Source organism: Gastrolobium bilobum, unplaced genomic scaffold, assembly GCF_033153095.1.
Source record: "Gastrolobium bilobum isolate Gb01-03AN ecotype WA unplaced genomic scaffold, APGP_CSIRO_Gbil_v1 utg7917, whole genome shotgun sequence".
Taxonomy (NCBI): domain Eukaryota; kingdom Viridiplantae; phylum Streptophyta; class Magnoliopsida; order Fabales; family Fabaceae; genus Gastrolobium; species Gastrolobium bilobum.
Genome location: NW_026898898.1, coordinates 185,992 through 206,424, shown reverse-complemented (window position 1 = coordinate 206,424; position 20,433 = coordinate 185,992). Strand labels below are relative to the sequence as shown.

The 20,433-nt window shown below is 31.0% G+C and overlaps 1 protein-coding gene across 2 annotated transcripts; it reads left to right on the top strand.

The window, feature by feature from the left end:
- Nucleotides 1–1,651: 1,651 nt before the first annotated feature.
- Nucleotides 1,652–6,998, top strand: LOC133285187 (protein DETOXIFICATION 9-like). 2 transcript variants are annotated; one of them, XM_061482375.1, is made up of 7 exons: nucleotides 1,652–1,897; nucleotides 4,757–5,301; nucleotides 5,426–5,512; nucleotides 5,610–5,666; nucleotides 5,791–6,029; nucleotides 6,541–6,746; nucleotides 6,910–6,998. In XM_061482375.1, the coding sequence occupies exons 1-7, from the start codon at nucleotides 1,652–1,654 to the stop codon at nucleotides 6,979–6,981; spliced, it is 1,452 nt and encodes a 483-aa protein (XP_061338359.1). In that variant the 3' UTR covers nucleotides 6,982–6,998. The 2 variants fall into 2 exon arrangements, with proteins under 2 accessions (XP_061338359.1, XP_061338360.1); XM_061482376.1 differs by lacking the exon at nucleotides 1,652–1,897 and adding an exon at nucleotides 4,520–4,582 and having other exon boundaries at nucleotides 4,744–5,301.
- The last annotated feature ends 13,435 nt before the right edge of the window (nucleotides 6,999–20,433 follow it).

Genomic DNA, 20,433 nt, shown 5'->3' with positions numbered 1-20,433 from the left:
AATTTAACACATTCAAGGTTATCTATGCTGTAACAACTAATTGGCCTTTTGTCTCTGGCCTTGCATTGTGCTCGTTGATGTATCTTAATGAGTTTCACTTTAGCAAAAGTTGAAAATGAATCATGTGGACCATGACTACTTCAATGCTTTCGGAAAAGGATCGAGTCTTTTTACGTGACAGTGTACGAAGACTTATGATTTGTCTTGACAACTTAATTCTGAAAATAAATTAAGGGTAAAACGAGAGTTATATTATAGGAAAACGTAAACATTTTCTGTTGACACAAAACAATAGATGGGCCCACATGTTTTTTTTTTTTTTAAAAAAAAAAAAAAGGAAAAAGAAATCACAAAGATGAATGTATCAGCTGGACAAATTTTTGGTTTTCCTGGACCGTTGTTTAAGTTTAACCCATAAATTAAACTATCAATGTAAAAGTAATTAATGAACCAAGGATCATCAAATTGAGAGGTATTTTCCTTTTTTTACTGTATATTATTTAAAATATCATTTTGTGTCGCTGATAGCAATCAAGAAAAAAAGAGAGTACCTGATCAACTATTTAGAGGAAATTGGGATTGTGGAAAAGTGATTAAGTTATAATTGACTAATAATATAAGGGAAAAATATATGTCATTTTAAATGATATAAAATTGTGTTATTTTAAGTGAGAGAAATATAATAAAGAGAATGATTTGTGTTTTTCAGACAATAACCTATGAAAGGAAGGTGCCTTTATTTATTATGAATAGTACAATATTGTTAAATGAGGGAGTCTAAAATTTTGGGATATGATTTTTTACGTGCCTTATGCTAAAATAAAAAATAAAATAAAATAAAATAAAAAATAAAATAAAATAAAATAAAATAATAATATAAAAGAATTATAAATGAAAAAATTAAGAATTTTTTTTCCCAATTTTGGTGTAACAGCTTCTAGCCTTCTACATCATACATGTACCTAACCATGCAGGAAATGCTTGAATTTCCAACATAAAGTCAGGTCCTCACCAACTGATTCTAATTAAATCTTTTCACAGCTGGGACATAGCGGAATGCGGAGAAAGGAAGAAGTGTTCATCCCGTTAATTATCAGCGCGTGTGTCACGTGGACAATGCATCTGGACACCATTTTACTATTTTACGATAAATTATCTGCACTAAGTTCAATACGATATCGTTTGAGACTGAAATTATAATATTTTTATAATTTTAATTTATTTCAGAATTATAATAGTCTTTATATTTATAATTTTCTAAGATTTCAATATCAAAACAACGTCGTTTTGAAAATAAATGCAGATAACTTATCTGCTAAAGAAATATTTTTCCCTTTATTATATCCAATTTTTATTAAATCAAAATTCCGTCGGGAAATCTAATCACAACGTGCATGTTGTAATGTACTCATTGGATCCAAATTAAAATCGAATTACATGCGTGTTATTACTTATTAAATAAGTTACTTTATTTTAATGGTTTTGCTTTCTAATTTCAACTCATCCAATGTTGTATTGTTTAATTATTTAAGGAAATGGATCCACCACTTATTTTGGACATGTGAACTCTCTAGAGCTAAAAAGCTTTCATCCTTCACCTGCTGGTTCGTACCCTTTAATCACAACACTCTGGGAACTCCAAAAGACCAAAATGGAAGAGACCCTGTTGCTGAAAAAGAGCAGTGAAAACAAGGGGGTGGAGACATCAAAGATTGGTGTCCTTCTCCAACAGCTAAAGAAGTTAAGCTTGATGGCAGGACCAATGGTTGTGGTAACAGTGTCACAGTACTTGTTGCAAGTTGTGTCGTTGATGATGGTTGGACATCTAGGTCAACTGTCCCTTTCAGGTGTTGCCTTAGCCACTTCCTTTGCAGATGTCACTGGCTTCAGTATACTTGTAAAGTTTCTCTTCTTTCCCTTCTAATTTATACTTAAAATCATGCATTTTTTTATTAATTTTTTGTTCTAAAACACTCATGTGTTACATGAACTAGCTAGGCTTCTTTTTTTCTTCTTTTTTTTGCTCAGAACCTGAGTTCTAAGGTGATAGATATCCATGGCGAAGAATATTAATTAAACATACCATGTTTGTGAAAATATCAGGTTCTAATAATCTGAAAGTTTTTCTATAGCTTTTAGGTATGCAATTAAAAATAATAGAGCTAACTTGTTTGCCCTGTTTTCAAATTAGAGATACATGGCAATTCTTTCACAAAATCTTACATATGCATATGATAGAACAATCCTTTATACCATTAGTAAATTTCAACAACAAAATCCAAACTTATATACATGTAGTGTTAAGCCAAATTCCCAAAATTTTGAAAATGTAATTTTACCATTTTAAACTTTTAGGATAATTGAATGAAGGATGACATGATATTGAAGTGAGTTTCATACTTGCCGCTCATGAATTCTGCACGTTTCCCTTTTAATATTATCCTTGAACAAGCATCTTTGCTAATTGAGTGTGTTTCTTTTTTGGGCAGTATCATTCCAAGAGTCAGAACTGAGAAGGATATTTTTGGTTGTTTCTTATTTTATTTTTGGTTGATATATATATTTTTATTAATAATTATAAAAATATTATTTATATTTATTTTTTAGTATTTTAAAATGAAAATGCTAGAAAAGATTTTTTTTATTATTTCCTTCACAAAATCTTATTTTATCATTTTTTTATAAATTCGGAAAATTAGAAATAGAATAAACATAAATTATTATAATTACTATTAAAAATATATCAACTAAAAAAATAAAAAAAAATATATAAACACCCACTGCGCCTCTTAGAAAAAATGTTGGAATAAGATAACTCATAAGTCCTTTTAAATCAGAAATGTTGCTTCCACATGTTGTGCACATAAATTTCATAAAAATAAGGAATATATATATATTAAAAAAATTAAGTTAATTTAAATTACTAATTCGTACTTATATGATTGTGTAAATTAAATATAATTACACATCTCAAGCAACACTATATAATAATTATTATTCTCTTATGCTCTGCTGTCTCATTGACATAAATGATAACAATTATGTTGTGTACTCTGCTCTGCTGGAAACTTTTACTGATAATAAAAGCTAAAGAGTTTGGTGTTGTGATGTTAGTGCTTAAAAAGGTGAAGGAGGGACAAATAATAGTCACATTAGTGGTTGACAAGACATTTAATAGGGACTAAGGAGTGGGAGTAACTAGGGTTCATAGCTAAAAGAAGTCGAGAAATGTCCATTGGCGTTTTTCGACACATTTTTTTTGTCACTAGATTTTATTTATTTGTTTATTTTTATGTTTGGCCAATTTAAGTTTGAAGTTAATATATGGTAAGATCTTTTGATATTAGTGTTAAATTTGAAATTTGACATCTCATATGAAGTTGTTAGATCAAAAAAGATCAATGGTGTCACATGCTTACAAATAAGAGTCGTTGATCTTTTTTGATCTAACGATTTTCAGATGAGGTGTCAAATTTAAAATTGAACACTAATGTTAAAGAATCCTGCCTCTATCAATATTATTATTTAAAGAAAAAGCATAAAAAATTATTAAATACTAAAAATATGTTAAAGTGTTACCAAGTTTTGGATGGACATGAAGGATGTAACGCATATTCTGCTACGAGTTTGGGATATTCTTTTTTTCTTTTTTTTTGGTAAATTGCGATATTCTCTTAGGCGCGGCGATCTGTTCGTGTCGAATTGTCAATTATTAAATGCTTCTCCATTACGTACATGTGTTATTGTGCTGGGTAGGGAAAACTTGTTCATTGGGTGGTACCCACCTTTGTCTTTTCTGTTTTTCTCTCACACTACGTACGTGTGTTGTTGTGAACCGCAGCTGAATGGGGTCCTTATTTTCAAGTCATTGTATCAATTGAGAGTATATAGAACGGTGCAAATTATATAAGGGTAATTGTAGTATCATGTGACAACAAAATTTTGTTGTTTCCTGCACACTTAATTTAAGGTGGGTCCCAATAGAAAAAAAGAGAAAAAAAATAAAAAAAGAAATGGCACAAGTGTCGAATATAAGATAAAAAAAATTCTTATTGCATAGGACTAACATTGCCCATTATATAATTAGTTTTAATTATTAATTTTATTTACAAATTATTTTTTTAATTTTAATTATTAATTTCATTTTAATAAACTAAAAACATTAGAGATAAGTACATTAATGAGTAAGATTTAATATAAGATTTTTCAATTATTCCCCTCTCTATATATTTTTGTAGTATTTCAAGAAGGACAACTGTTTTAGATTATTCTTAAATTAAGTAGTAATATTACACAGACAAAAGTTAAGAAATATGCAGACTTCTGGTGCAAGGTCACATCAATAGTTTTGAATAGGACGACAGACATTCCTTAACGAGGACACCCCCTCTCTCTCTCTTTAAGCTACCTCATTAATAACTAATACATAATTTATTTTCTAAAGTGTATGACACTTATTGTTTATAATTTATATCAGAGGTGTACGAGTAATTGGGTGAGAATCATTTTATAAGTAAATTATATCGTCAATCTTGACTATTAATATTATTTATGTTTAAGGACTCTCAGATTTATGTGATATGTAAGTTGTTAAATGCAATTAAATTAATGATCAAAATTTGATATAAATTTTTTTATTCTTACGATCATTGTAAGAATAATCTTCCTCGTAGTAATTTATATATTTTTATAGTATCCTGATTTGTCTGGTGTCATTGTGTTATTGGTGATTGATTGAACAAGAAATGGAATGCAGACGGGAATGGCTGGTGCTTTGGAAACTCTATGTGGCCAATCATTCGGAGCAGAGCAATTTCATAAGCTTGGAAACTATACCTCGTGTGCAATAATCTCTCTGATTTTAAGTTGTTTCCCAATATCTATACTATGGATGTTCATGGACAAATTGCTTATTCTTTTGGGACAAGATCATGCAATTTCACTTGTAGCTGGAAAATACTGCCTTTGGCTCATTCCTGCATTGTTTGGCTTTGCTGTTCTTCAAGCTTTGGTTCGCTATTTTCAGACTCAGAATTTGATCTTTCCCATGCTTCTAAGCTCTGTTGTTGTTTTAGTTTTGCACATACCTATTTGTTGGGTACTAGTGTTTGTACTGGGACTTGGACAAGATGGAGCAGCCTTATCCATTGCAATTTCGTATTGGCTCAGTGCCATATTGCTTGGAGTTTACGTAAAGTATTCTCGGGCATGTCACAAAACTAAGATAGTCTTAGGGACTAATGCTTTAAGAACCATCAAAGAGTTCTTCCTCTTAGCCATCCCTTCCGCACTAATGGTTTGGTAGGTTTCAAGTTTTGCACCTGTGTGATTGTGGAGGTCACTGAGTCAACGGTGATTCTTCTCTTTACTTTTTTGTGTCTTTTTTTACTATAACTTGTTTTTCTATATATCTTAATGGATATAGTTTGGAGTGGTGGTCATTTGAACTGCTAATAATACTTGCTGGACTTTTACCAAATCCAGAACTTGAAACTTCAGTTCTGTCAATCTGGTGCGTTCCTTCATTATCTTGTTCTGTAAATATTGAATTGAAAAGCTTATTACTTGAAAACTCAGTGATTTATCTGACTTGTGTTTTCTTTGACCAGCCTTAACATTTGTACATTGCACTATTTCATTCCGTATGGGGTTGGTGCTGCAGTAAGGTATGCATGCATGCTCATATATATAAACATAAATATGTTATGTAACTTATTTTTGTGTTTGTTATCTCGACTTGGTGGAAAATCAAGCGCATAATATAAGAATATATCATTCTACATTTTGTAGTACACGGGTTTCAAACGAATTAGGGGCAGGAAACCCACAGGCAGCTCGAGATGCTGTTTACTCTGTCATTTTTCTAGCTTTCATAGAAGCAATTGTCCTTAGCTCTCTGCTATTTTGCTTCCGTCATGTGTTGGGACTTGCATTTAGCAATGAGATGGAAGTTGTAAATTCAGTTGCAAAGATAGTTCCCCTGCTTTGTCTTTCTGTCAGTGTGGATAGTCTACTAGGAGTTTTGTGTGGTAAGTCTTCCAGTTAACTTTTCATCATTAATGAACCATATATATGCATGCTTTATCATGATTATGCCATGTGCATATACATTTTGAAATGTGAATGACAGTGATTTTCAATGCATGTTTGAATCCTCTCTTTCTTTAGTTTTTTTTTTTTTTTTATGACCAGAAGTTAGACCAAACAGGTTTTTATAAAAGCTCTAGAGTTTTTTATATAATGAAAAAAATAGTCAAAAGTTTTTACGAGGAGTTTTTTTTTTAAACTCTTATTAGTTTTTCTTGAAATGGAATTTGAGTTTTTAAATAACTTTTAAGTTAAAATTTTTATGTAATTAACAAATAACTTTTAGCTTCTTTTTTTTTTAGCTTCTTTTTTTAACTTTAGTTTAAAAGTAGATTTTAGCTTAAAAAAAAAGAGAGTATCTAAAGAATAGCTCTATGGTTAAAGTTACTGGATAAATATATGGCCAAGAATCAAAAAGGTTCATAGCTCTCAGCTGTGTGTTCAATGAATCAGGGGTTGCCAGAGGCAGTGGATGGCAGAAGATAGGGGCACTTACCAATCTTGTATCATATTATGCTGTGGGACTCCCAGTGGCTATCTTGTTGGGTTTTGGTCTAAGTTTAAATGGTAAAGGCCTATGGATTGGTATATTGACCGGGTCTACACTACAAACAAGTATACTTGCTTGCATAACAGCATTTACTAATTGGGAAAAACAGGTTCTTACTTCTGTGCTTTGCCTCTTGTTTATGCTATTGCTTTCTCTTAATAATAATAATCAATAATTAAGACAGAAGAATAGTCTTAATGGAAGATGTCTTCAGTTCACATGTTACATTATTAGCATATTTGCAAGATTTATTACACTCTTATAATTTGCAGGCATCCTTGGCAACTGAGAGAATATCCGAGCATGATGAGGGTGATTTTCTAGCTCATAATGGATTTGCTTGATGCTTGAAAGTGAAGGGAATAAAGTTTCTGTAATTTATCCTAATCCTATTTGTGAGAAATAGGATATATATTATAAGAGAGCGAGTTTTTTTTGTGTGTGTGTGGTTAAATGTGAGAGTATTAATGTTGAATGATGACTGCTGCTGCAAACCTTGTTTATTGTAATAGTTTTTGCATATCCGTATTTTATATTTTTTGGTCCTAAAGACATAATATGCCTGACACTTAACAAGTATGTGTTTGTAGCCATCTCGTAAGTACAGATGCTCTTTTAGGTTACACAAAGGACTAGAACAGTCTCCTGACCATAAACAAGCGAGCTGCATCCCTGTTAACAGTCATATTTATATTAAGCAACATTTGGTACCGAACGTTTGTTAGTCTCCTTGAATGCTGGTTTCAGGATTGTTATTCACCAAAGCATACAAGACCAAATAAACAACAACGAAGAACAGGGTATTGAAATAAGAAAAAGAGGTACAAGGACAAAAAAAATAAAATAAAAAATTACAAAACATATCTTTGATTACAATGAGCATATATATAGTGTAATAAATTAAATCACAATTTTAATTTTTTAATTTCTCCAGAATTATAGTCGATTATCAAATTTTAGCTACAAATATTAATGGCAAATAGATTTAATTAAAAAAAATTCCTCGGTAATTGTAGGCATGATCTTGCTGAAAAGTTTTGTCCCTTTGCAAACTAATCTAAAGTTACCTAAGATTTCAGCATTAAATGGAATATGTTAAACATTAATTTTAGGCGGAGGAGCCCATAAGTAGGAGCTCATTTTCAGTAACATATTACTTTCATTCAAAATCTAACACATATATTTACGACTCCACTTTTTTCTATTACATGTCAGCATTGATATTTGATGTTTAATTTTGGTTGAAGGGATGTACACAAAAGTGGGTGCATTTGTAGTATTATAGAAATTTCTTATAACTAGGAGAGATGTACATCAATGGATTTAGTGACAAATTACAATAGTAAGCTTGATACCATATATTTGACCCCCAAAAAAAAAAACTTAAGACAATAATGTATTGAAAAAAACTTAAGAAAATAAGTATATAAATAATTTTCTCTTTTATAATCTTTGCTAGAGTCATTTTTAACTAAAGTAAAAATTCATCACTGACATTGAAATTTCTAATTTTTTAATAGAAGCCTTAAGTCAATGCTCCACAAACCAGAATACAAACCACTCTTTCTATATTAAGTCTATCCAAACTATTAGTTCTTATACCACTTAATAAGGAGTTTAGGAGAGCTCATAAGTAAAGGAGCACATAGATTACCAAAAAAAAAAAAAAAGCACATAACTAGGGCTTTTTTACTCTTATAACCCTTTATTATTAATTAATTACCGATTTGACCTTGATTATAAACTATTTCAAAAATTTAACCCTCTCAAAAAACATAACACCAATCTGCCCCTGTTTGACCGTTGACCACCAAGCCTACCCGGGTACACCCCTCTGTACTCGGGTATTTTTTGAAAATTTTTGTCTACCCGGGTAGGGAGGCGTGTACCCGGGTATTGTTATTCGCACCTGAGAAACTGCTTGAATTATTTACCCGGGTAGAGAGGGGTGTACCCGGGTAAATCTTCGACCACCCGGGTATGATTACTCTTTGGATCTCTCATGCACTCTTCTTCTCCAAGCTTTGAATATGGAGGCACCCACTATCACATGCTCCGCCTCTGCAACTTTTTTGGGTCTGTAAAGCACACAAATATTTTTCAATGATTATTTTAGAAAGGGAATTCTCAGTTAACACTATAAAAGTAGACCCCATCATAATCGATACGAACAGGGACCGCTTTGATGAGCAGTAAAGTGTTGATGTATGGAAATTCCAAATCCATTCTCAAAGCTAAAAGCTCTTCAAATTGGTTAGGCATGCTTAACTTGATAATACTGATCTATCTCATTAGCGGTAAAAAAGAGAGAAAAAAAAATTACCATGAAACAATTAATTACACATCCGCAAATATAATTAACTTGTGGTAAAATCAAATAAATCATATCTGTTCTTATATCCATCAGCTACAAGTTGCCCCAGTTATAGCAAGTACCAAATGGGTGGTCGAAGATTTACCCGGGTACACCCCTCCTTACCCGGGTAAATAATTCAAGCAATTTCTCAGGTACGAAGAACAATACCCGGGTACACTCCTCCTTACCCGGGTAGACAAAAATTTTCAAAAAATACCCGGGTACAGAGGGGTGTACCCGGGTAGGTTTGGTGGTCAACGGTCAAACAGGGGCAGATTGGTGTTATGTTTTTTGAGGGGGTTAAATTTTTGAAATAGTTTATAATCAAGGTCAAATCGGTAATTAGTTAATAATAAAGGGTTATAAGGGTCAAAAAGCCACATAACTAGGGTAGATCTCCGACAACCTACCACTTATAAAGTGGTTTAGGAAGGCTCGTATGTAGGGGAGTTCTCCATCATCGGACTAACCAATAACAACAGCGAGCTAAGACAGCAGTTTATCATCTAACTTGAATTTTTAACAATCAAATTCACAATTATTTATATAAAATGGTAAATATAAATAAGAAAAAAATTGATTTTGTTAACTAATCAAAGTAAAGCAAAATCAAAAAGTGAATTGATTCAAGTGGTATATATTTGATTCCACTTAAGTAAGATTTTATGTTCAAATTTTTGCAAATGCAAAAAATCTTCTGTGAGAGAGCTAGTCCCACCATGACGTGGATATTCTCGGCTCGAACAGGATTGACTCCTATGGAAGATATATGTAGTTTATCCTAAAAAAATAAAGCAAAGATAATGACAAAAAAAAAAGTCATGTCAATACATGCCTTAGACCATATTATGGCAGAAACAAGCAACATAAATGTAAGATTAAATAGGATTTATTTGTACATTATCAAGATTAAGGTATGAGAGTGGAGGCTGAAGGGTGATGACAGAAGAATAGGGAGCACAAAGGAGTGAGATGCCATTCCTTTTCATGCATTTCATCATCTGTGCTCTCTATCTTCTGTCAACAGCATCACCAACCCCTCCTCTCATGATAAATTATATTGATGTAAGATGAATGAGCTAGATAGAACACCAAATAAAAAGAAGACAAATGACAGATAATTAATACACCAAGATGAAAGCTTGAAATTGGATAGTAATTGAACTTTCAGGGGAGGGAAAAAGGGGTGGAGGGAAGGTCCTCTCCTTGTTGTTTGTGTAACAGGAGTAAGAGACCTTAGAGCTCTATGATTAGGAAAGATGTCTCATATGGCTCTATTTATAGAGAAAACTACTGCACAATGCCTTCCCTTACAACTTTTTCCCCCCCACAATATTTATATGAATAATAAAACAATTGTCACTTTCACTTTCTTGCGTTCACACATCCCACTTCTCAGTTGTTACCTTGATAGTTGATACTACGTGAACGTCGATATGTCGTGCCAATTAGGCCTGTAATATGTTAGCTGGACGTAAATCGGAAAGACAAATGCTACATAAAACAATGTTATCCTTATCGAATGTAGTCAAAGAGAAACATGCCACAAGAATAAGGAATTTCAATTTTGAATTTTATATATTTGGTATAAATAGTATAATATATGGCATATTACTGCAATATTTCCGAATTTTTTTTATACAAATACTTGTTTTTTAGAACATTACAGCCACATGGCACAAATAATTGTTTAAATAATAGGAAATATTTATTTAAAAAAAAAAAAAAAACTCTGGTTGATATCTATGTGGTATTGCATTATGTGCTGCGCATTTCAAAATAGTATTCGTCTAGATAAATTCTGTTCAACAGTAATGCCCATCTTACAAACCGTTGTAGAGCCATTGAATACCCAACTTGGAAAGATGATGTAACATGGGGGGAATCTATTTGTCGATTTTATACTCTCCTTGCCATTAGTGGTATAAGAATCAAAGAAGAACATAGCCCACTTCACTTTAGTTTAATCGTTTGGAAAATTCTCAGCAAAAAATATGGAATTATTTGTTTATGCTGTAATCTAATAATGTTGTTACATGTTTAATAAGTTTTACACTATCAAAGTCTTTAAATCAATATCAACACCTTTATCCTAAATTAGTTGGGATTGGTATCAAAGTCTTTAAATATTGTTGAAAAAAATTGTGGTAGGTATGTGATGTGTTCAAATTTATTATATTTGTTTTATTTTTGTAATTTTAACTGAGGTGGCTCGTTTAGCAAATAATAAGATAAACCTCCATCAATTAGAACATAAGTGGGGGAGATAATGACATCAACCACAATCTTCAATATTCAATCCCACCAAACACTTGCTTTAACCTAAACTATTAGTTCTGGTATCTGTTAGCTAAACTTGATACCACTTCTTAGTCCAAAATCTTAAAACAATAAATTCTTGAATGTATACAATCCTCACTTATTCAATTTATAACCAATGGGGAGTTTACCCCACACTTGAATCCTAAAAATTTTACAATTTTATTTGAAATTTGTAAATACATGCGAATACATGTTTAGCTGTTAGGTTCATGAATGGGTACAGGCAAGGAGTATGGGGACAAGGGCAGGAAAAGCAATAGTATCCGGTCCCGATCTAGCATGTTGCCATCTTGACATGGAGGGAAAAAGACAGAGAGAGTACACATGCAAGTTGCCAAGAGGCATGGAGAAGAAGAATACAATGTGTTGGAACCGAGACAATCTCACACACACGATCGCAAATCAGGTCAATTAGGAAGAGAAGAAAATTGAAGACACAAATTTAAGTGGTTAACTCAATATGATCAATATGCAATATATCACTACATTCAAATTATAAGAAGAATATAAATAAGATTGAAAATCCTAAATAATAGTAATAAGTAGCGGACCCAGAAAAAAAAGTTTATGTCTGCACACTTAGAGAGAGCAGCCCCCGAAATTTTTTTTTTAAAAAAAAATTTTAATGTATTAAAAAATTTATAAACAAGAAAAGAAAAGAATTATAGGGATTGGTTAGGTTGGGTCCATGTTAGTTAAAATCCCGATTTAAATATGTGATTTTATGACTTTACGATTTTTTTTAATCAAAACGATTTCATCAAAATTCCAAACACTTTTACGATTTTATGATTTTTTACAATTTTTTTATGTTAGGATTTTACGTTTTATGATTTTTTATCCTCCTTCCGATTTTAGGTAAGATCCCGATTTTAACTACTATGGTTGGGTCTATGTTTACTTTTTTCTTTTCAATCTTTCTAAATCTTTTTTTTTTTACTTAACCTATATCACCCACCCTTTGAAAAAAAAAAATCTCAAACTTATGTCTGCAAGTGCAGACATCGGCAACTGTGTGTGTCCGTCACTGATAGTAAATATTTATAAGTCCAAGTCCAAACTACTAAAAATAATAAATTAAATCAGAGGTTCACAAACAGTATCAGGTCTCCACAACTCCGGTGCGCTGCCCTCACTCCCCAGTCAAGGCAGGTCCCCCAAACCCTAATAAAAATCATTATCTAAATGTAAAGTATAAGTGATACCCAACAGGTCAACAACTTATGATCTTTGGTTCGTTAATTAATTAAGATCTAAACTCTAATCACTGAAAATACACATGGGGCGGTGACATCTGAGCGAGGATCTTCCTTCCACCCGTCACTACCCCATTGCCTCACTTTTTATTCCCAACTTCTCTTTGCATATCATCTATCTTTCAACCTTGACCCTTCACATCTCTGTTTCAATCTCCGTCTGCCCTTTATTTGATACCATAGCAACTATTTATCCTTTCTTTACAAAACGTACATGCTTGTCTCCTATATTAATTGCTTGGAGTTTTCAGTTTATCTGAGATTTTTTTTTTATTTTTCCTTCCATTATATTAAATGCAAAGATGTATGTAATGATTATATCAAATCCTGTTCTTTCTTCTGTCTAAAATGTATATTGAGCTGGATAATATTTTACATTTGCATAAGAGAGAGTAAAAATTTCTCTTTTTATTTAATTTCAATAAAATAAGTTTACAGAGAGTATGAACTTTTAAAAATCATATCTTCTCATTCATTGAATCATTCTATAAATCTAGAAATTTATTATTATTATGACAATTATTTTTTAAATAAATGAACAATATAATTAAGAGGTAGAGGTATTGAAAATTCAAACTCCATAAAATAAGTAAATAACTATTTTCAGAATCAATAAGAGTCTAAGGGGGTGTATTGGATTGAGATTTTAATGGATTGTTTTTGGACAAAAAAATCCGTTGGTATTCGATTAGGATTTTAATGGATTGAAAAAAAGTCACGTAGTATTCGATTAGGATTTTAAAGGATTATTTTAAAATCCATCCAAATCTGTTGGTATTCAATCAGGATTTTAGACAATGGAATCACAATCTCGTGGTATTCAAAAATTCGACGATTTTAATGGATTTTCTATTGATGTGAATTTCGTGAGATTTTTTAGTGAAAAATACAAATAGGATGTCTCTCTCACAATCTCACCCCAACCCCTAGGATTTTTTGAGATTCTTCTGTTGAGTGTTTTCTTCTTTCTTTGGCAGGTTGGCTGCTCGAAATTGGGTTCCGCCATGGGAGTTTCGTCAAAACAAAAAAAAACATATTTTTGAGCGATTTTCATCACAAAGCAACCCAGAAACAACAAACCAACGAGATTTTAATATAATCTATCTCAAAAATAACATATTTTTAAGTTATTTTTGAGAAATTTTGGCACAAAAATAACATAATCTATCTCAAAAGTGATTTTTCAAGCTATGGGTCGCGATTTTTCTTGGCACAAAAACGAGTGATTTTTGTATTAAAAACAACATAAAACAGTGAAAAAATATCAGGGAAGCTAAAACCCTCAAACCAATTTTCATTTTACATCAATGAAACAATATCAATTTAAAGAAAGATTGAAACTTTCATAATATGAACCCTATATTTCGTAACAATACATTCATGAACGAAATTCCTTCACTATAGGAAACAATTTCAAACAATTTTTGTGTCAATAAATAACTAAAAATTTGTTTCTCAAAAGTCCCAAAGCAATTTAAGGTTTCAATGTATCGACTGAAAAAAAATTGAGAAATTTTCTAAATTTTCATGTAATTAAACCCAAAATTTCATATTCAATATTTTCTTAGAATATTCAATGAAAATATGCATATGATATATGGTTAGAAAACTCTCATCACGTAAAACAAAAACCCCAAGGTTTTCAAGATCAATTGCAAAAAATTTCAAACAAAATTTTATCATGAACTTTAGGTTCTATATGCAAATTTAGAATTATTTTTATAATTAAAAAAAATTGGGTCTTATAATCATATATGCATAACTTTGATACCAAATGAAGAAGATAATTTTCAACCCATTAGATATGTGAAAAGCTGTTGTTTAGTAATTTTGAATATTTGTTAAAAATTATATAATGTTTTACTGATTGAGAACATTATATTAGGTTTTACTTTTTTTATTAATTTCATTGCATTTCTTTGTTATTTTTTTATGGGGAATATTATACTTACAACCTATTTTTGTTTTCAACCATATTTTAACTGTTGATTTCTGTCTATCAATGGTTATTATTTTCACCAATTAAACTTATTAATTAATATTTAACTTGGAAGTTAACCGTTGATATATGGTTATTATTTTCGCAAATCAAACTCAAACTCAAACTCATTGAGAAAATTATATTAGATTTTATTGATATGTGGAGAGTTGTTGCTTAGTTATTTTTGAGATAATTTTCAACCCATTGTTAAGTTTACATTTTTTTATTAATATCATTGCATTTCTTTGTTATTTGTTTTTATTGACTCTTGTAATTTTGAATATTTGCTAAAAATTCATATAATTTTTGAAAATTTTATAAATCTATATTGTCCTTTCAAATATTATGAATTCTATTAAAATTCTTTAAAATCTAATCCTATGAAATCTTAATTGTAAAAAAAGTCTTTTAAAAAAGTCTATAAAGTTTCTCCAATTCTAATATGTCTTTTAAAATCTGTAAGATTTTTTATCTCAAAAAAGTCTTTTAAAATCCTAATCCAATACACCCCCTAAGACACTGACTATATTTCGGTATTTTTCATTTTAGCACTAATCACAAACAGGTCCTAATTAATTTTCTAACCTAAGATTATGTCACAATAAGCTAATGCTCTTTTCTTGTTAGTTGTTACACATAATAAATCGAAAATTTTGTATGAAATATGATGTTGTGAAAAAATACTTTAGTAATTAAAAACCTTAGATATATACATTCTAGGAAACAAAAAGAATAATAGTTGGTTTTTTTTCTAAATTTACATAAATAAATTTTAAAATATAAAAGATTAAAGATAAGTTTAGTTAAAAATTATTTAAAAACATTTATGTCCTTTCGTAAATCATTTTAATTATTTTAAAAGTATTAAATATTTTTGTAATACTAGGATATTAATTTACCACTTATAATTTTTCGACGAGCGATGTCAGAATACTTAACAAAACTGGGAGAATCTAGAAGAGTATTTTATTGTCCTGGGCTCGATCCCTTCCTAAATAGGGAAGGCAAAAGCTACTCTCCAAAATGGGGCAACTTTAGGTATTGGTTGCCATGCTTTTTGCAGATAACTCCAAAATAGGATAAGTCTAGGTATTGGACCCATACTTATTGCAGATAAGATGCACATCCAATTACAGGCAACTCTATCATTTCTCAGAATTCACTTTGAGAGCATTTGACAGAGCTTTTTGACTTTAGTAGTGTCATTTTCATAAGGTTTTACTGGAATAATTTTTTGGTCAAACATATTACCTATATAATGTATAACGACGTGAGACTGTGAGAATCACTTTAGGACGTGACACTTTAGCAACCGCGTCCTTTGCATTTGTTCTTGACCACAGGAACGTGATACCCTAGCAATCACGTCCTATTCCCAAGACCACTGGAACGTGATACCCTGGCAATCACGTCCTATTCCTAAGACACAGTACACTCTCAGTCGCGTGTCAGTGGGTCCCATCCCAAAAAGAATTCAACAGGAAGCGGTAGTGTATAAGCCGCGTTCCAGGTTACAAGTCAAGTCAGAGCCAAGCAGATATATATGTTTCACCTAAAATTTAGGCATATTGATATATTCATTGTAAAAGAGTACATAAAATTCAACCAATCTTATACCCCTGTTTCGTGTTTGGTCTGCTTTCCTGATTTTCAATATGTGAAAGGAACAATTTAATCCAAAATTTTAACGTGATGAGTGAGAGTTTTTTAAATAATTTATATTAAGGTAAACAAAAAAATAGAATCTATGCAAAATTCATACTTCAAGCCCAAAGGGCTTTTGTATGAGTGAGTGTGTAAGTGAATAATATAAACTATTATAAAGACCTTCATCCAACACTTTAAAATTATAATAATTATAATTTTATTGTTAGTAAATTTCTAAATTAATTATTCTCTGGTTTAAGAGTTAGTCGTCTAACCAGTAAAGAATAAATTGCTAGCAACTATAAAAACCATTTTGTACGAAAATAACTTGTTGCTTTTATTGGATTTTTTGAACTCTTTTATCGTGAATATATCAATAATCTAAATTTTAGGTGAAATATATATATCTGCTTAGCTCCGACTTGACTTGTAACTTGGAACGCGGCTTATACACTACTGCTTCTTGTTGAATTCTTTTTGGGATGGGACCCACTGACACGCGGTTGAAAGTGTACTGCGTCTTGGAAGTAGGACGTGATTGCCAGGGTATCACGTTCCAGTGATTTTGGGAATAAGACGTGATTGCCAAGGTATCACGTTCCGGTGGTCAGGAACAAATGCAAAGGACGCGATTGCTAAAATGTCACGTCCTAAAGTGATTCCCACAGTACCACATCGTTATGCATTATATAGGTAATATGTTTGACCAAGAAATTATTCCGGTGAAACCTTATGAAAATGAGACTACTAAGGTCAAAAAGCCTTTGATAGAGTAGATATTTTTTTTACTAGAAAAATATAATTATTAAGAAAATACCGAAAAAATTAATTTTAATTTTCAAAGTTTATGTTTGGTTGAAGATAAAATATTTGTGGATAAATAGAATTCAATTACCACAATGCCCCTTTAGTTATTTGGTTTTTTTTACTATCATTGGGTGCAAAGAAAATGAAAATCTTATAGCCCGTTTGTTTGGGCTTTTAAAAAAAAGTAACTTTTATATCTTCTTTATTTTAAAAGTACTTTTTACAAAAGTTAAAGCTATTTATATTTTTATAAAAATATTTAATTTTTGAAAAAAATATTTGACTTTTGACTTCTGCTTTTTTTAGAAGCTAAAATTTTTAGCTTCTAAAAAAAGCAGATTTTTGGCTTTTTTGTGACTTTTAATTTTTTAAAAACAAACATCCAAACAAATGTAAAGTGAGAAGTGCTTTTTTCCTAAAGAAAAGAAACTTTTGAAGAGAAAAAAACTCATCCAAACGGGCCCTTAATGTGCTGTAGTATTTACGATGGCGCTCCTTTTTAGAAAAAAGAAAGAGAAAAGAAACTTCACTGGTCATTTTGGTCATAACAAATGGCTCTCCGTTATGCTTTCCCAGTTAAATCTCAAATACCACTCTCCATGTGATTTTTTAAAACAGTGTTTTTTATCTATTTTTGCAAATGAATTGCAATAGCTGGGAAACCATTTAGCTAGTAAAATTTGTTAAACTCTTGTACCATAATGATCAAATAGAAATATCAATAAAAGTTTCCTGATTATCTATATTAAAACCCCCTACCAAATGCCTCCTTCATTACTTTCTTTTAAAGAAAAAAAATAACAATAGAAATAGCATATAAATTTATTTGAAATAAAAATTTTGTTAAATGTCATATTTAAATAGTGACAATTCTAAATTTTTAAATTCGGATATATATTTCTTTGTTTAAAGTCTATCGAAATATATCAAGTAGAATATTACAAAAACTCAACCATTAGGGTACAAGAGATAAGATCTTTATCTCAACAATAACATCATATATGTTAACAATTTAGAAGTTATCTAAAGTCAAACCCATAAAGAAAATTCTATAAATAAAAGCTCAAGATCTCAGATATATATTTTGGAACTCATTCTCTATTGCTATCAACAGAGCATATACACCCACTCTTTGGCTACAAACACGTAGATAATGGATGCTGATTGATACATTGATTATATATTCGTACGATATCTCTTTCATATATATCTTTCACCGACGTGGTATATATTTACAGTCTATGTGGACTTTCTTTGTCCATCTTCCGAAGGAATAATTCTTGACTCAATGCCTTTGGTCACTTTTTCTGTTACCGGGATTGTTTTGAATTACTGGGGCGTTTGATAGAGGAGAAATTTTTTTTTATCTGGAAATCTCAATCTTTAGAAATATGAATTTTACATTCATTTTATCATAATATTTGAAAATTATAAATTTAAAAAGGAATAAGTGTTTGTCATTTTAAATGACAGAAAGTTATGTCATTTTAAGAGATACAGACACAGAAAATTTAAATTTTAAATTAAAAAAACTACCCACTTTCTCTCTCCCACGATTTTTGTTTTTCTGTGTCTATCTCTCTCCTAAAATGACATAACTTATGTTATTTAAACTGATAACTACCAAATCCATTTAAAAATATTCGGTTTTCTATAAATCTCCAACAAGAACCAGTGCTGCTAGAACACTCCGGAGACTCAATTTGTCGCGACTTGGGAGAATTGTTATCCTTATCAACGCTTCAGAAAAATCCACCTCAATTATATCAATAATTTTAAGATTATGTTTTTTATTCATACCGGGTGTGGGTCCTTTTTGTTCTTCTCAAAACAAATCACAATTATTGAATTTATGTGTGGGTTTTATTTACAGAAAATATAAGTATCATATTGTCTGAATGTGTTTTTTTTGTCTTATAAACATTTTTTAACTATCTACTAAGATTAGTATATAGTTAAACGAAAGGGAAATAATAATCTTATGTTACATAAGATTGTTATCTTATGCATAAGACATAAAGTAAACGTGGGATCCATTTTAAATTTTTTTTTTCTTCCTTATTCTCTCTCCTCTCTTTTCTCTATGTGTGTGTAGGAGATAACTCTCCTCTTATGCAACATGAGAAAAGACAATCCCTAAACGAAAATATAATTCTCCTGCGATAGTCGCAGAATTTTTTCCCCGTTGATCCATTGGGAAACATGCTATGTTTTTTTTTATATTTTTTTCTTTTTAATAAAATAGGACCAACCAAAATTTTGTCTCAACAACAAGAGAAGAGGAACTTATGAGAAGGGATAACCCCATTGTTAAAATATTAAAATTGCTGACGTGTAAAAGAGAAAACAATATATGTATTATACATAGTTAAAAACGATTGCAAAATGTCCTACAATAGAACATCCGACCTACGTTTATTTATTGCACATATAACATTGATAATAAGACCTGCATAATGAGACGATGATGTTCCGAAAATTTAATAAAGAAAAAAGAGTGGCTTTCAATTCCACGATAAATCTTTTTAATAAATTATATATGGCTTAGTTTAAAGAAAAGTCTACTCGTTTAAACTATGTGAGTTTATAAATCTCATGTTATTGCAAAAAATTGTGGGGCAGCAAAATAAACAGTATTTTAAAACCCCGCCCCAACTCCCAGGTTGATCCGGGTCAACCCTGACCCTTCTCCTCTGAGGGTTGGGATCACAAGTTGGACCTTATATGCATATCGACCCCTCCGACTCCCAAAACCCGGCCGAGTTTTAGTGACTCCCGAGTCAGACGGGTCAAAGGGGTCACTGCATGTTTTTTTTTTAAAAAATTTCTATGAAACAACATTGTTTTTTAAAATAAAATAAAAATGTTTACAAACCTGAATCTAATCGTTCTCTTCTCTCCTAGCGACCTAGACGTTTTCATTTTTCAACTCGCTACCGTGAATCTTCTAGAAAAGGTAAGAATTTTACCTATTCAAATAAATTTCTTACGGTCGTCGATGGAAAACAAAAACTCATTCTTACTTCCTTTAAATTTTTCTTTGTCAGAGACCTTCTCAAAAGAAACAGAACCGGGTCAGTCTCATTATTGCTTCCTTTAAATTTTCCTTTGTCAGAGACCTTATCAAAAGAGGCAGAACCGAGTCAACGTAGTGACCCCATTAGAATCTGAGTTTTGTACTTTGATATCTTGATACTTTAATTGGGTTGTGTAATATTAAATTGTGGTTGTAATTGATGAATTATGTTAAGTATATTTTAAATCTTTGATGATTGATGGTTTGTTTTTTAATATTTTCATATAGGATATATATATTTATATTTTTTTAATATCTAATACCAGATCAGAATAGTAACCCCGTGACCCCCGGTTGAACCCTTGATCCCGTGACCCCTGACCTCGGCCGGGTCGATGGCTGGGCCGGATT

Coding starts and splice junctions, on each gene's coding strand:
- LOC133285187 (XM_061482375.1), top strand. CDS start 1,652: ATGGAAGAGACCCTGTTGCTGAAAAAGAGCAGTGAAAACAAGGGGGTG. Junction 5,513..5,609: donor ACTTCAGTTCTGTCAATCTG/GTGCGTTCCTTC, acceptor TTCTTTGACCAG/CCTTAACATTTGTACATTGC. Junction 5,667..5,790: donor GGGGTTGGTGCTGCAGTAAG/GTATGCATGCAT, acceptor TACATTTTGTAG/TACACGGGTTTCAAACGAAT.